This window comes from Chrysemys picta, chromosome 12, assembly GCF_011386835.1.
Source record: "Chrysemys picta bellii isolate R12L10 chromosome 12, ASM1138683v2, whole genome shotgun sequence".
Taxonomy (NCBI): Eukaryota; Metazoa; Chordata; order Testudines; family Emydidae; genus Chrysemys; species Chrysemys picta.
In genome coordinates this window covers 13,132,842-13,150,342 of record NC_088802.1, presented here as the reverse complement: position 1 = coordinate 13,150,342, position 17,501 = coordinate 13,132,842, and the positions used below count along the sequence as shown (strand labels likewise).

Below are 17,501 nucleotides of genomic sequence, written 5' to 3'. Positions count from 1 at the left end.
TTTCAAAGCTGGATGGTTCATCTTCCTGTCTGACACTGGCAAAGACCGGACTAACTCAGCAGACTCATGTTAACACACACATACACACACACACCCCTAGGTTTAGCCCAATGCTGTATCGGCCCCGTCACACACTGATTGCAAAGACCACAGGCCAGAGCTGCACAAGTAGCTGGAAAAACTGAAATTATTCCACCAGTTCCCAGTGTCTGTACCTGTTATTGCCTGTAAAGCTCCTTTCTCCACTCTTGCTACCCTTCTGTTGTGTTCTCTGGCCACATATTGTGTCCCTGGCGTTGGACCATTAGCCACTGTCCCGTGTGTGTGTGTTTATGATGATACAATCACAAATTACATGCTCACACACTGTTTTTGACACAGGACTCCTGCCTCATTCTTTCACTGCCCAGGACGCATGCACAAGGGGTGAGAATTAAGGACCTACAGGAAGGCAGAAAACTGGCATTTCCTAACTATCAAGTCTTCAACATTGCAGCCTAAATCATATTCTGTTCAGGGGGGTTGTGCAATATTCTGTACTTGTATCATGTCCCCTTTCGCTCCTCTTGTTGAAAGGTAAAAATTCCCAATTTTTTCAATCTCTCCTCATGCTGATTCTCATTGCCTTTCTCTGAGCCCCCTTTTCTTCTTCAATACCCTTTCTGAGATGGGTGAGCGGTACCCAAAACAGAACTCCAGATAAGGGCAAACCACATTGATAGAATGGCTGTATAATATTTCCATGTTGTTCACTATCCCATTTTTATGGATTCTCATATTTTGTTTGACCTTTTCCCCAGAGCTGCGCAGGGAGCAGAGGTTTTTGTCAAGCTGAACACAGTGAATTCCAGGTTGGATTACTGAGCTGCTGATGCACTTATTTTCAAACCCTGTAATGTGAATGAGATGTTCAATTTTTTCCCTCCATGGTACGTTCATTTATCACCAGTGCATTTCATATCCCACCATGTTTCCCTTTCACACAGCTTGGGGGAGGAGGGGGGTAGGTCCCTCTGAACGGCCTCACAGTCTTCACTGGACTTGACTAGCCACCCTCAGCTGTGGCCCCCTGGAAGAAGAATCATTGCCCACAGCGACCACTCCCGAAATCCCCTGTGCATCCCTCTATTCCTCTCCCACTCCCAACCTTACCTCTCCCCATACCTCTCCTCTCCTGCTCCATCTTCCCCAAGGAATTCCAGAGCCCACACTGGCTCTCTCTGGGCCCTTACTGGCTTCCCTGGCTTCTCATGCAGGTTGGATCCTGCCGTGTGTTTGGGGGGTTGCAGTCAGTGTGTGATGGGGTCTCTGTATCTCTGTGTGTGACCAATGGGTGTCTGTGTGCAGTGAATGTGCTAACCCCTGCCGGCTGCCATGTACCTGGGCCATGGCTAGAGTAGCAGCAGCTGTCTGGGCACATGCAACCCTGTTAGGGCTTCTGAAAATTGAAACGAGCAGCCTAGACATTAACCTGGCCCTGGCCCAGTCCTTTGTCCCCTCCTCCCTCCCTGAGCCTCCAGCCCCATCAGGGACTCTAACAGCATCTCACTGAGAATCCTCTGAGCTTCCAGTGTGCACAAAAGAGCTCCTTAGGCACCCAAAATCACAACGTTAGCCCCACAAACCTTTGAGTCTTTTCACCTTAGTACAGAGCCGTCCCTGCCCCAAAGAGCTAGTGTAAAATGTTAACTGTATGAGAAAAAGGGACTGGAAGTCTCAGCGCAGGGGGAGCTTTGGATATCGATGCAATAGGAGCTGTAGTTACCTGGGCAGACGATGTTTCTTCTCCAGTCTGAAACCAAACACAGAGTGAGGGATGAGAACTCAGCTGAGCAAATGCAGCAACACCAGGGCTCTGGGATGAAGAGCAGCTGGCTTAAGCTGAACCCAGGCAAGAGCAAAATGATTCAGAAGCAGACACACATTTTGAAGAACGAGATGAGACACTGCCCTTCATTCCATTGAATTTCTACAGCCCCATTCACCAGAGTCGAGGTGCAAAGACTCAAGTCCTATGTGACCTTTCACTAGGCCTAGGTGACCAGGTAGCATCAGTGTCTAAACTCCCAGCTCACTAGGAAACTCTGCATCTTCCTGTGGGCAAGGATCTGGCCACAGTGATCCCTGTCTCTGCCACCACTGGGCTGGGTTACTGTAGATCACTGAATCCACAGCTGAGTGTGAAGGCTCCAGCTGGTACCTAATGCAGCTGCCGGCCTTCTCCAGGGCTTAGGCCACAGTGACACATCAGGCCCATGTTCCAGTCCCTTCACTGGCTCCCAGTCCCTTTCTGATGCCAGTTTAAGGCCTTGGTTTTAATCTACAAATCAATTAAAGAATCCAGCCCCAGTGGAGGCTGTTTGTGAGATGTCCAGGTAGGAGGCTACAGAGGCAGAGCATTGTATAGGACACCCAGGTTGCAGACCAGGGGTGACACAGCTGCCCATTAGTCTGGATTGTACCCTGGGTATGTCACAGTGACAACCTAAATTAAAGCTCACTGGCTAAGCAGGGGATAGAGATGCCAAAACCCAGTTAAAATCAGAGGGGGTGGGGACAGGGGTTCCTGCCTGATGCTATGAATTCCCCTTCGAGAGCCCTAGATACCATTTGACCTTCCCATCCCCTCGCCTGTGTTTAAAGCCAGAGCTGATTAGACACCATGGAGAGCCCTTGTCCCAATTCAGTGATGGCAAGAGTTGAAACCCTTGATGAGCAGGCCTAGGGGCCAGGTCATAGACGTAGTGCGGGGACAGGGCTGCAGCGAACAACATGGAGACGCAGCAGCAGACACGGCCTGCTGGAATCCCTGGGTAGGTCGTGGAACCTCAGAACACACCATTGCAGAAGTGGCAGTGGGGGGCCAGCAGCAGCCGTGATAACAGTACTGGAGCTGAGCGGTGGCAGAGGTAACAGCACCAGAAAAACCAGCAGACCCAGCGGCAGAAGCATCAGCCAGTGGAGGCAGAGACAGCAGCCGCAGTGAGCCAGTTCCAGAGGCAGCAGTGGCATCGCTCGATGTCCCTCACCCCTTTTCAGGGATGGGAGGCAGTGAACAGCCAGTGGCATAGGTGCCAACTTCCCCTCTGGCCGCTCGACCCCTTCCCCCACCCCCATTCCACCCCTTCCCCCAAACCCCTACCCCACCTCTTCCTACCCCTGCTCTGCCCCCCATTCCACCCCCTTCCCCAAGTCCCCACCCCTGTTCCGCTCCCAACCCACCTCATTCCACCCCCTTCCCCGGCCCCACTCCGGCTCTTCCTCACCTGCTCCCCAAAGCGTGCCACATCCCCGCTCCTCCCCCTCCTTCCCAGAGCATCCCGAGTGCCGTGAAACAGCTGTTTTGCAGCAGGCACTGGGAGGGAGGGGGAAGAGTTGGTCAGCCAGGCCGCCAGTAGGTAAGATGCACTGGGGGGAGGGAGGAGGAGGGAGCTTGGCTGTGGGTGGGTGCAGAGCACCCGCTAATTTTCCCTGCAGGTGCTCCGGGGCTGTTGGCACCTATGGCCAGTGGTGACAATGATAGCAGCAGCAGCAGCAAGCCAGCTGTAGACATGGAGGCAACAGCGGACGCCTTGCTCAACGGTCCCCGTCCCCCCCTCCCTTCCCCCCCCCCCCCACACATGCGCTTTTCAGGGGTGGGAGGTAAAGCCATGTGAGGGCACCTCTGAACTCTGGGTCTTGGCTGTTTAAGAATAACCAACTGTGAGTGGGCTGCATTAGCAGGAGAGGGGAGTGGTGTGTTACAGGTCGTTCCCTCATTGGATTTTCACATGACAGGGTGGGAAACTGAGGCAAACAACATTGCCCAATGTACTGTGGGGTGGGGGTTTGCTTATGTAACCCCTTTGGGGTTTAGAGAGCATGGCCCTTTAAATCTTTTTCCTAAGGGGGAGAGTAAGAAAAAAGGAGGGAAACTCCAGGGGGCAGCGCTGGAGCTCCGAGGAGAGGCAGAGGCAGCCTGCAGGCCCTGGAAAAGTGAACTGGCAGAGAACCTGGGACGGACAGGGCCAAGTTCACTGTAAAAACCGATAATAACCCTTTGACATACATCAAGACAACAGCAAAATTATCCGTAGCAGGGCACCGGTGGTTAGCAGCACTCTCTGCCTATGATTTCACTCTGCAGTATTGACCTGGTTGAACAAACATGAATGCAGATGCCTTGTCGCGGTAGCCTTACTCTAAGGATGTATTACCCAATGATCAAATGAATGTGGAGACCCCTGAATTGAAAGCTTTATGCCAACGAGTATCCATTGTGGAGAAAAAAAATCCACAGCCAATGGAGAACGAGCAATTGACTGTCTGGGTGCACCACCAAAAGCCATACCCATAGTCTACTCAAGTTTTACTAAAGTACAGGACCCTCAGCTGCCCAAACTAAAGGATTAAGAGGTGGAGCATGCCCAGCGAACTGATCCATGGATGAAGGACATTCTTTATGCATTGGAAAGGGGAAAGTATTCCAGGGCTATTTGACCAAGTCATTCAGAGGAGGCCATTTTGCTGAAAGAATGGGATCGCCTATTGGTTTGGAATGAACGACTTTACCGAGGGCAAAATCATTCCAAAGGCCTCACCCTAAGCAATTGGTGCTACCGCAGAAGTACCGGTGAGGCGTGTTAGAGGCCTGCCACGATCGAATGGGGCATCTGGGAGTCGAGCGATTGGAGGCCCTCGTTAAGGCAAGATTCTATTGGCCCCGGATGGGGCCTGACATCGCCCACTATATTCGCACCTGCACCAGATGTATCCAATGAAAGACTCTGCCTAAGCAAGCGGCTCCTCTTGTCAGCATCATGAGTTCTGCACCCATGGAGCTTGTCTTTATGGACTTTCTGTCATTAGAGCCTGACCGCCGGGGTACTGCAAATATCTTGGTGGTCACGGACCATTTTACTCGTTATGCCCAGGCTTATCCTACCAAAGATCAAAAACGTCCACGGTTGCCAAGATCCTGTGGGATAAGCCTGGGCATAACGAGTAAAATGGTCCGTGACCACCAAGATATTTGCAGTACCCCGGCGGTCAGACTCTAATGACAGAAAGTCCATAAAGGGTTATTATCGGTTTTTACAGTGAACTGGGCCCTCTCTGTCGCAGGCCTCGGGCAGGTTCTCTGCTGCTTCACTTTTCCAGGCCTGCAGGCTGCCTCCACCTCTCCTTGGAGCTCCAGCGCTGCTCCCTGGAGTTTCCCTCCTTTTTTCTTACTCTCCCCCTCCCCCTTAGGAAAAAGATATAAAGGGACATGCTCTCTAAACCCCAAAGGGGTTACACTCAGGGTTACATGCTTTCAAATTGTGGCTGTGGTGTTTTCCCAGAACAATGCTGGGTTCCCTTTGCCTTGTAATACAAGTTTTCTTTTGTTACACCCAGACTCAGGGTGGGTGAGTGGGACGTTTTGTCTCTTATCCTGGGTCTACACTTGCACTTTTGTCAGTAAAACTTTTGTCAGTCAGGGTGTGAAAAAAGCACGTCCCGACCGACATAGGTTTCTCCGACAAAAGCATGATGTGGACAGTGCTGTGTTGGCAGGAGACATTCTCCCAGCGACGTAGCTACTGCCGCTCATTGGCGGTGGTTGAATTACGCTGGTGGGAAATCGGCACAGAGCGACTACACAGGAGATCCGATTGCAGGGCAGCTGCAGTGGTACAGCTGTGCCACTATAAGCCTTAAAGGGGCCACTATATAGTCTTAAAGAGCCCCAGGAGTTACATTTTCCCAGATTATTGGGTGGGGTCTCAAGTCTTTTCCGGTTTGTATTGCTAAGAGGAACCCTTGACATTGAACCCGGCCCTTGTTGCTGCCGACTCCATCTGGCAGAAGGGTGAGAGATCGATAGATCCAGAAATAGTTTCAACACCACGGAAAAGGCTGCATTCGAGAAATAGAAACACTTACCAAGTTCTCTTTGAAGATCATCTAGGTAACAAACACACACTAATTAAGTGCTTCTCTTCTAGGATGGAATCAACCCCAGCCTCCCATCATGCAGCCTGTCCCTCACAAACCCATTGATCCAGGCTATGGATAGGGAAACTACTGAGGTCTGGGGTAAAGAGTCTCTTTCCAACCCACAGGCAGGGCATGGAGCACCTGCAAAGTCCCATAGGATGTGGCTACACAGCAATTGAATACCCCCAATTGACCCATGTTCAGCTAACTAGGCTCACAAGACATGGGCTGGGGACCTGTAAAATTGTGGTGTAGACGTTTGGGCTCATTTTGTGTCTAAACTAAAGTATCAAAAAATAATTGATTATCTGCATTGACTTACAGTTCTGAAAGTTTTGAATTCCCAAGGGAATTAGGGCCAGGTTTTTAAAAGTATTTAGGTTCCTAATTCCCATTGATTTCAATTGGCATTAGGTGTCCAAATACCTTTAAAATACTGCCCTTAGAACCCATTCCCACTTTCTTGCATATTCCATGTTCCCAATAACTTTGCTGGGAACGTTAGGTGTGCACGGAATGTAATACTGGACCCTAAAATTATCAACATTATTCTTTTAGTGATGTGACTTGTGCATTTAGTGTTGGATCCTACACTCGTTGAAATCGAAGACACAGCTCTCATTGATGTTAGTGGTGCAGCATCAGGGCATTCATGTTTTTCTCATTTAAAAAATAAACATGAGGAGACAAATTTGTACGAAGTTTTCCTTGTTGGAGAAAAGGGCACAACGCTTACCGATTTCTGTATCATGTTTCCCTAAAATAATTTAAAAAAAAAAACACAAATAAATATAAATTATGATTAGGAGCATTTCTCTCTTGGATATACAGTTGTCTGACTTTTGTGAAAGTTGAACATTGTGTATAACTTTTCATATTACCTGGGGGGGTGGGAATTTATCAGGCTTAATTTCATCCCAATTTCCTTTTAACATTAAATGAAAAAATGAACAACTCCTCCTCAAATATAATTACATACAAGATCCACGTTCGACCAAATTATTTACTCGTCAGATGAGGCAAGAGGACATTCGAGGGCACAGAGTCCTCCTGGTCCCCCATGTCACGGTGCCTCCAGCACCACTTGGATTTCACCCTCAGAGAAGATACATTTCAAAGAACATTTTCTTTCTAAAAAAAGAAGAACAGGAGTACTTGTGGCAAATTTGTGCCTGGTCTACACTACGGATTTAGGTCGACTTTAGCAGCGTTAAATCGAATTAAGCCTGGACACGTCCACACGATGAAGCCCTTTCTTTCGACTTAAAGGGTCCTTTAAACAGATTTCTTTACACCACCTCCGAGGGGATTAGCGATAAAACCGGCCTTTGCGGGTGGGAATTGGGGTAGTGTGGATGGAATTCAACGTTATTGGCCTCCGGGAGCTATCCCACAGTGCTTCATTGTGACCGCTCTGGACAGCACTCTCAACTCAGATGCACTGACCAGGTAGACAGGAAAAGACCCGCGAATGTTTGAATTTCATTTCCTGTTTGCTCAGCGTGGAGAGCACAGGTGACCACGCAGAGCTCATCAGCACAGGTAACCGTGATGGAGTCCCAGGATCGCAAAAGAGCTCCAGCATGGATCGAACGGGAGGTACGGGATCTGCTCGCCATATGGGGAGATGAAGCAGTGCTAGCTGAACTCCGTAGCAGTAAAAGAAATGGAAAAGTATTAGAAAAGATCTCCAAGACCATGAAGGACCGAGGCCATAACAGGGACACACAGCAGTGCCGCATGAAAATTAAGGAGCTACGGCAAGCTTACCACAAAGCCAGAGAAGCAAACGGAAGGTCCGGGGCAGAGCCGCAAACTTGCCGCTACTACGCGGAGCTGCATGCGATCCTAGGGGGTGCAACCACCACTACCCCAACCGTGTGCTATGACTCTCTCACTGGAGAAACACACAGGGAAGACGGTTCGGGGAACGAGGAAGATGAGGATGGAGGTACTGTAGGTAGCTCACAGCAGCAAGGAAGCGGAGAAACCGGTTTCCCCAACAGCCAGGATATGTTTGTGACCCTGGACCTGGAACCAGTAACCCCCGAACTCACCCAAGACCCTCAGGGCACACAGGAGACCTCTGGTGAGTGTAACTTTGTAAATATTTGTAAACATTACACATGGTTTAAAAGCAAGCGTGTTTAATGATTAATTTGCCCTGGCAATCGCGGCCAGTACATCTACTGGAAAAGTCTGTTAACGTGTATGGGGATGGAGCGGAAATCCTCCAGGGACATCTCCAGAAAGCTCTCCTTCATGTACTCCCAAAGCCTTTGCAAAAGGTTTCTTTGCAAAAGGAGGGCTGCCTTATCCCGTCCGCCATGGTAGGACACTTTACCACGCCAGGCCAGTAGCACGTAGTCTGGAATCATTGCATAACAAAGCATGGCAGCGTATGGTCCCGGTGTTTGCTGGCATGCAGACAATATCCATTCCTTATCTCTCTTTGTTATCCTCAGGAGAGTGATATCATTCACGGTCACCTGGTTGAAATGGGGTGATTTTATTAAGGGGACATTCAGAGGCGCCCATTCCTGCTCTTCTGAACAGAAATGTTCCCCGCTGTTAACCACGCGGTGAAGGGGAGGGGTGAAGTGATCATCCCAGAGAATCGTGTGTGTGTGTGTGTGGGGGGGTGGTTTACTTGTTTGTGCCGCATGTTAACCGGGAAACCGCAGCCCCTCCTTTTACATTGAAAACCCATTTTAAATGGACAACCCAATTCATCCTTGATATGGGAAATGCGCTGCTGTTTGCAACCTTTCCCGCATGTTAAGAAGGTTAAAAAAGCCAAAACACTGTGGCCTACCATGGCTGCCTGCAAGCCGAAATATGCGACCTTGTAATGAAAGAGTGTACCCATTGTTCTCTAAAATGTGTCTTTTTTAACCACCTCTCCCTTCTCCTCCACCAGCTGCAAATGTTTCTCCTTCGCAGAGGCTAGTGAACATTAGAAAGAGAAAACGTAGGACGAGGGACGATATGTTCACGGAGCTGCAGATGTCCTCCCACGCTAATAGAGCACAGCAGAATGCGTGGAGGCAGTCAATGTCGGACATGAGAAAAGCACAATATGAACGAGAGGAGAGGTGGCGGGCTGAATGGTGGGATGAAAAGAGCAAGTGGTGGGCTGAAGACGATAGGTGGTGTCAGCTTGCAGACAGAAGGCAAGAGTCGATGCTCCGTCTGCTGGAGCATCAAACTGATATGCTCGAGCGTATGGTTGAGCTGCAGGAAAGGCAGCAGGAGCAAAGACCGCCGCTACAGCCCCTGTGTAACCAACAGCCCTCCTCCCCAAGTTCCATAGCCTCCTTACCCAGACGCCCAAGAACACGGTGGGGGGGCCTCCGGCCACCCAGTCACTCCACCCCAGATGATCGCCAAAGCATCAGAAGGCTGGCCTTCTATAAGACTTAAAGTTTTAAAATGCAGTGTGTCCTTTTTCATCCCTCCTCCCCGACCCATCCCAGGCTACCTTGGCAATTATCCCCCTACTTCTGTGAGGAACTAATAAAGAATGCATGAATGTGAAAAAACAATGACTTTATTGCCTCCGCAAGCGGTGCTCGAATTGGGGAGGGGGTGGGGTGGGGTGGTTGGTTTACAGGGAAGTAGAGTGAACCGGGTCAGGGGGGGGGGAAGGGGGGTTTGGAGGGTTCATCAAGGAGAAACAAACAGAAGTTTCACACAGTAGCCTGGCCAGTCACAAAACTCGTTTTCAAAGCTTCTCTGATGCACACCGCGCCCTGCTGTGCTCCTCTAACCGCCCTGGTGTCTGGCTGCGCGTAATCAGCGGCCAGGCGAGATGCCTCAACCTCCCACCCCGCCATAAAGGTCTCCCGCTTACTCTCACAGATATTGTGGAGCGCACAGCAAGCAGCAATAACAATGGGGATATTCTTTTCGCTGAGGTCTGAGCGAGTCAGTAAGCTGCGCCAGCGCGCTTTTAAACGTCCAAATGCACATTCCACCACCATTCGGCACTTGCTCAGCCTGTAGTTGAACAGGTCCTGACTCCTGTCCAGGCTGCCTGTGTACGGCTTCATGAGCCATGGCATTAAGGGGTAGGCTGGGTCCCCAAGGATCACGATAGGCATTTCGACATCCCCAACGGTTACTTTCTGGTCCGGGAAGAAAGTCCCTTCCTCCAGCTTTCGAAACAGAGCAGAGTTCCTGAAGACGCGAGCATCATGTACCTTTCCCGGCCATCCCACGTTGATGTTGGTGAAACGTCCCTTGTGATCCACCAGGGCTTGCAGCAGCATTGAAAAGTACCCCTTGCGGTTTACGTAGTCGGTGGCTTGGTGCTCCGGTGACAAGATAGGGATATGGGTTCAGTCTATGGCCCCGCCACAGTTTGGGAATCCCATTTCAGCAAAACCATCCACTATTGCCTGCACGTTGCCCAGAGTCACTACCCTTGATATCACCAGGTCTTTCATTGCCCTGGCAAATTGGATCACAGCAGCCCCCATCGTAGATTTGCCCACTCCAAATTGATTCCCGACTGACCGGTAGCTGTCTGGCATTGCAAGCTTCCACAGGGCTATCGCCACTCACTTCTCAACTGTGAGGGCTGCTCTCATCTTGGTATCCTGGCGTTTCAGGGCAGGGGAAAGCAAGTCACAAAGTTCCATGAAAGTGCCCTTACGCATGCGAAAGTTTCGCAGCCACTGGGAATCGTCCCATACCTGCAGCACGATGCAATCCCACCAGTCTGTGCTTGTTTCCCGGGCCCAGAATCGGCGTTCCACGGCATGAACCTGCCCCAGTGACACCATGATTTCCACATTGCTGGGGCCTGTGCCTTGTGAGAGGTCTATGTCCATGTCAATTTCCTCATCACTCTCTTCGCCGCGCTGCAATCGCCTCCTCGGGTGGTCCGAGTTTCGCCTTGGCATGTCCTGGTTCTGCATATACTCCAGGACAATGCGCGTGGTGTTCATAGTGCTCATAATTGCCGCGGTGATCTGAGCGGGCTCCATGATCCCAGTGCTAGCTATGGCGCCTGGTCAGAAAAAAGGCGCGAAACTAGTATCTGATGGACCAGGAGAAGTAGGGAGGGCGGGAGGGCCGAGTGACGACATGGCGTACAGGTACAGGAACAGGGAATTAAAATCAAGAAAGGTGGCTGTGCATCAGGGAGAAACACAAACAACTGTCACACAGAATGGTCCCCCCAAAGATTAAACTGAAAACCCTGGGCTTAGCAGGCCATTGATTTCACGGAGGAAGGGGAAGCAAATGAATACAGAACAAATCTATTTTTTACATCTTAAGCTGGCAGCCGACGGTGCAGCATGAGTGATAGCCTCTGCAGTATGATGACGACGGATACCAGTCATAATATACCATCGTCTGCCAAAAGGCAAGGGGCTGCTGCTGTGTAGCAATGCAGCCCCACGTCTGCCAGCCCCACGTCCGCCAGCACCCAGCATCGCCCTCTGCCTCTTCTGGGTGCTTAGCAAACAATACTGGGCAACTGGCAGAAAATAGTATACTACGATTGGTAGCCATCATCATCGAAACAGTAGCATGTCTGCCCAGGTGGCCATGATTGACAGTCACTCCAGTACGACGATGATGGGTACCAATCATAATATACCATCGCCTACCAAAGGGCAAGGGGCTGGTGCAATGCAGCCCTACGGCTGCCAGCCCCACGGCTATTACTCATGCTACACCGTCTACCGCCAAAAGGCAGTTAGCAGCTGCTGCTGTGTAGCAATGCAGTCCCACGTCTGCCGGCACCCAGAGGACATATGATGACGGTGAGCTCAGCTGAGCTGAGCGGGCTCCATGCTTGCCGTGGTATGTTGTCTGCACAGGTAACCCAGGTAAAAAGGCGCGAATCTATTGTCTGCCGTTGCTGTGACGGGGGGGGGGGGGGGGGGGAGGGGCCTGACGCCATGTACCCAGAACCGCCCGCGACACTGTTTTGCATCATCCGGGCATTGGGATCTCAACCCAGAATTCCAAGGGGCGGCGGAGACTGCGGGAACTGTGGGATAGCTGTGGGATAGCTACCCATAGTGCAATGCTCCGGAAGTCGACGCTAGCCTCGTACTGTGGACGCGGTCCGCCGACTAGAGCACTTATAGCATTTTATGTGGGGACACACACAATCGGCTGTATACAACCGATTTCAATAAAACCGGCTTCTATAAATTCGAACTAATTTCATAGTGTAGACATAGTCTCTAAGGTGCCACAAGTACTCCTGTTCTTCTTTTTGCGGATACAGACTAACACGGCTGCTACTCTGAAACCTGTCATTTTCTTTCTGATTTCCTCTTACCCACATACTGAATCATTATCAATACATTATCACTGATATTTCATGTGATTTTCAAATTGATCTCTTTAATAATCATCATCATCATAAATAATAAAACAGCAAACAACTTAATGGAAAAGGTTCTATGTGGAGAAAAATTGAACTTACTGATTTTTCCAAGATGTTTCTCTAAAGAAATGAAATAAAGCAAACAGATGTAAATACAAGTTATTTAAGAATATTTTCAGTTAATGGAGATTTAAAGGAGTGTTTTCATGATATGAACACCTGTCCCCTAAATACAAAACATTTCATTCATGTTTTATTAACCATGTGGCCACACAAGAGTTAGGTGTCCAACTGTAACTGACTATTTACAATCTGGAAGGATTTACAATTCTGAAAGTTTTGAATTCCTTATGGAATTAGGGTCTGACTTTTCAAGACATTTAAAATCAGTGGGAGTTAGGATCCTAGTGAGAGTTAGCTGACCATATACTTTTAAAAATCTAGCCATTAGAGCTCAATCCTGCTTCCTTGTATTATCTCTCACATTTCCATTTGCTTTGTGGGAGCTCTGGGGGTGCAGACTGGGATTTCTGGCCCTCAAATTATCAGCATTATTTTTTTAGCGATATGACTTGTGCATTCAGTACTTAATCCTATACTCATTTAAGTCAATGGCAAAGATCTGACTGATGTTAGTGATGCAGTATCAGGGCTTTCATCTTTTTCTGGGTTAAAAAATAAAACATGAGGAGACAAATTTGTACAAAGTTTTCCTTTTTGGAGGAAAGAATGCGACACTTACTGATTATTGTATCACGTTTCCCTAAAAAACAAAAACAAACAAAACCAGAAATGAATATAAATTATTATTAGGAGCATTTTTCCCTTGGATATACAGTCGCCTGAGTTTTGTGAAAGTGGAACCTTGCATATAACTTTTCATATTACCCGTTGGGGTGAAATTTATCAGGCTTAATCTCATCCCAATTTCCTTTTAATATTAAATGAAAAAATGAACAACTCCTCCTCAAATATAATTACACACAAGATCCACATTGGACCAAATTATTTACTTGTCAGATGAGGCAAGACGACATTTGAGGGCCAACTTACCCTCTGTCCATTGGGTGCTTGACCCCCTGCTTCGCCCCAGGCCCCATCCCCACTCCACCCCTTCCCCCAAGCTCCTACCCCATCTCTTCCCATCCCAGCTCCACCCCCCATTCCAGCCCCTTCCCCAAGTTCCAGGCCCCACCCAGCCTCTTTCCTACCTCCTCCCCCAAGCGTGGTGCATCCCCGCTCCTCCCCAAAGCACCCTAAGTGTGCGGCAGGTGGGAGGCACTGAGAGGGAGGAGGGAAGAGTTGGTCAGCGAGGCCACCAGTGGGCAAGCGGTCTACATTTGCACTTTTGTCAGTAAAACTTTTGTCAGTCAGGGTGTGAAAAAAGCACGCCCTTGACCTACATAAGTTTCAGCGATAAAAGCACCGGTGTGGACAGTGCTGTGTCGGCGGGAGACACTCTCCCATTGACATAGGTACTGCAGCTCATTGGGGGTGGTTGAATTATGCTGGTGGGAGGTCGGCATAGAGCGACTACACGGGAAACCCGATTACAGGGCAGCTGCACTGGTACAGCTGGGCCACTATAAGCCTTAAAGGGGCAACTATATAGACTTAAAGAGGCCCAGGAGTTACATTTTCCCAGATTATTGGGTGGGATCTCACATTTTTTTCTGTTTTGTGTTGCTAAGAGGAACCCTTGACATTGAACCCAGCCCATGTTGCTGCCGACTCTACCTGGCAGAAGGGCGAGAGATCGATAGATCCAGAGATAGTTTCAACACCACGGAAAAGGCTGCATTCGAGAAATAGAAACACTTACCAAGTTCTCTTTGAAGATCATCTAGGTAACACAGAACCAAAAACAAATACACACTAATTAAGTGCTTCTCTTCTAGGATGGAATCAACCTCCCATCACGCAGCCTGTCCCTCACAAACCCATTGATCCAGGCTATGTGCAAGGAAACCACTGAGGTCTAGGGAGAACAGTCCCTTTCCAACCCACAGGCAGGGCACAGAGCACCTGCTAAGTCCCATAGGGTGCAGCTACACAGCAACTGAATACCCCCAATTGACCCACGTCAGCTAACTAGGCTCACAAGGCATGGGTTGCAGGCCTGTAAAATTGTGGTGTAGACGTTTGGGCTCATTTTGTGTCTACACTAGAGTAAAGTATCAAAAAATAACTAATTATCTGCATGGACTTAGTTCTGAAAGATTTGGATTCCCTTGGGAATTAGGGCCAGATTTTTAAAGGTATTTAGGTTCCTAACTCCCATTGATTTCAATTGGCATTAGGTGTCCAAATACCTTTAAAAACCTACCCTTAGAGCCCCATCCCACTTCCTTGCATCTTACATGTTCCCATTCACTTTGCTGGGAGCGTTAGGAGTGCACGGAATGTAATATTGGACCCTAAAATTATCAACATTATTCTTTTAGTGATGTGACTTGTGCATTTAGTGTTGGATCCTAGACTCGTTGAAATCAAAGCCACAGCTCTAATTGATGTTAGTGGTGCAGCATCAGGGCATTCATGTTTTTCTCATTTAAAAACTAAAACACGGGGAGACAAATTTGTACGAAGTTTTCCTTGTTGGAGACAACGGCACAACACTTACTGATTTCTGTATCACGTTTCCCTAAAACAAAAATCCCAGAAATAAATATAAATTATTATTAGGAGCATTTTTCTCTTGGATATACTGTTGTCTGAGTTTTGTGAAAGTTGAACATTGTATATAATTTTTTATATTCCCGGGGGGGGGGGGGGGGGCGCGAGAGTGGGGAATTTCTCAGGCTTAATCTCATCACAATTTCCTTGTAACATTAAATGAAAAAATGAACAACTCCTCCTCAAATATAATTACACACAAGATCCACGTTGGACCAAATTATTTACTTGTCAGATGAGGCAAGAGGACATTTGAGGGCAGAAAGTCCTCCTGGTTCCCCATGTCATGGTGTCTCCAGCACCACGTGGATTTCACCCTCAGAGAAGATACATTTCAAAGAACATTTTCTCTCTGATTTCCTCTTACCCACATACTGAATAATTATCAATACATTATCACTGATATTTCATGTGATTTTCAAATTGATCTCTCTTTAATAATAATCATCATAAATAATAAAACAGCAAACAACTTAATGGAAAAGGTCCTATGTGGAGAAAAATTGAACTTACTGATTTCTCCAAGATGTTTCCCTAAAGAAATGAAATAAAGCAAACAGATGTAAATACAAGTTATTTAAGAGTATTTTCAGTCAATGTAGATTTAAAGGAGTGTTTTCATGCTATGAACGCCTGGCCCCTAAATACCAAACATTTCATTAATGTTTTATTAACCATGTGGCCACACTAGAGTTAAGTGTCCAAGAGTAACTGACTATTTTCAAGGATTTACAAATGCAGGAACACCAGGGCTCTGGGATGAAGAGCAGCTGGCTTAAGCTGAACCCAGGCAAGAGCAAAATGATTCAGAAGCAGGGACGCGTTTTTAAGAACTAGATGAGACTCTCCCCTTCATTCCATTGGATTTGTACAGCCCCCATTCACAAACCTTTTTATCCAGGCTATTGGCAGGGAAACTATTGAGGTCTGGGGAGAAGAGACCCTTTCCAACGCACAGGCAGGGCACGGAGCACCTGCAAAGTCCCATAGGGTGTGGCTACACAGCAACTGAATACCTCCAATTCACCCACGTCAGCTAACTAGGCTCAGAAGACATGGGTTGGGGGCCTGTAAAATTATTGTGTAGACGTTTGGGCTCATTTTGGCCTGGTCCACAGTAACCCCCCACTTCGAACTAAGATATGCAACTTCAGCTACGTTAATAACGTAGCTGAAGTCGAAGTACCTTAGTTCGAACTTACCGTGGGTCCAGATGCGGCAGGCAGGCTCCCCCATCGACTCCGCCTACTCCTCTCGCGGAGCAGGAGTACCGGCGTCGACAGCGAGCACATCCGGGATCGATTTATCGCGTCTAGACAAGATGCGATAAATTGATCCTAGAAGATCAACTGCTTACCGCCAGACCCGGAGGTAAGTATAGATGTACCTTTGTGTCTACACTAGAGTAAAGTATCAAAAAATAACTGATTATCTGCATAGACTTAGTTCTGAAAGTTTAGAATTCCCTAGGGAATTAGGGCCAGGTTTTTAAAGGTATTTAGGTTCTTAACTCCCATTGATTTCAAATGGCATTAGGTGTCCAAATACCTTTACAAAGCTACCCTTAGAGCCCCATCCCACTTCCTTGCATCTTACACGTTCCCATTCACTTTGCTGGGAGCGTTAGGAGTGCATGGAATGTAATATTGGACCCTAAAATTATCAACATTATTCTTTTAGTGATGTGACTTGTGCATTTAGTGTTGGATCCTACACTCGTTTAAATCAAAGACACAGCTCTAATTGATGTTAGTGGTGCAGCATCAGGGCATTCATGTTTTTCTCATTTAAAAACTAAAACACGAGGAGACAAATTTGTATGAAGTTTTCCTTGTTGGAGACAAGGGCACAACACTTACTGATTTCTGTATCATGTTTCCCTAAAAACAGAAATAAATATAAATTATTATTAGAAGCATTTTTCTTATGGCTATACAGTTGTCTGAGATTTGTGAAAGTTGAACATTGTGTATAACTTTTCATATTATCTGTTGAGGTGAAATTTATCAGGCTTAATTTCATCCCAATTTCCTTTTAACATTAAATGAAAAAAGGAACAACTCCGCCTCAAATAGAATTACACACAAGATCCATGTTCAACCAAATTATTTACTCATCATATGAGGCAAGAGGAGGACATTTGAGGTCACAGAGTCCTCCTGGTCCCCCATGTCATGGTGCCTCCAGCACCATGTCGATTTCACACTCAGAGAAGATACATTTCAAAGAACATTTTCTCTCTGATTTCCTCTTACCCACATACTGAATCATTATCACTGATATTTCATGTGATTTTCAAATTGATCTCTCTTTAATAATAATCATCATAAATAATAAAACAGCAAACAACTTAATGGAAAAGGTTCTATGTGGAGAAAAATTGAACTTACTGATTTCTCCAAGATGTTTCCCTAAAGAAATGAAATAAAGGAAACAGATGTAAATACAAGTTATTTAAGAGTATTTTCTGTTAATGGAGATTTAAAGGAGTGTTTCATGATATGAACACCTGGCC

At 47.6% G+C, this 17,501-nt stretch overlaps 2 protein-coding genes across 9 annotated transcripts in view; one reads left to right on the top strand and one right to left on the bottom strand.

Moving 5' to 3' along the window:
• LOC101946744 (serine/threonine-protein phosphatase 1 regulatory subunit 10) overlaps positions 1–17,501 on the top strand; it is a 345,369-nt gene that overhangs the window by 64,763 nt on the left and 263,105 nt on the right. The gene's annotated exons all lie outside the window — the stretch shown is intronic.
• The window catches only part of LOC101934324 (butyrophilin subfamily 1 member A1-like), a 34,292-nt gene that overhangs the window by 4,276 nt on the left and 12,515 nt on the right, over positions 1–17,501 (bottom strand). For 3 of the 5 annotated variants that reach the window (XM_065564977.1, XM_065564975.1, XM_065564972.1), the window contains 10 exons: positions 17,377–17,397; positions 16,846–16,866; positions 15,500–15,520; positions 14,934–14,954; positions 14,133–14,153; positions 13,053–13,073; positions 12,410–12,430; positions 6,695–6,715; positions 5,905–5,925; positions 1,766–1,792 (listed from right to left, as the gene is read on the bottom strand). In XM_065564977.1, the coding sequence (XP_065421049.1) occupies positions 1,766–1,792; positions 5,905–5,925; positions 6,695–6,715; positions 12,410–12,430; positions 13,053–13,073; positions 14,133–14,153; positions 14,934–14,954; positions 15,500–15,520; positions 16,846–16,866; positions 17,377–17,397 (216 nt within the window). The remainder of the gene's footprint in view (positions 1–1,765; positions 1,793–5,904; positions 5,926–6,694; positions 6,716–12,409; positions 12,431–13,052; positions 13,074–14,132; positions 14,154–14,933; positions 14,955–15,499; positions 15,521–16,845; positions 16,867–17,376; positions 17,398–17,501) is intronic. The other 2 variants (XM_065564976.1, XM_065564974.1) reach the window with 1 other exon arrangement.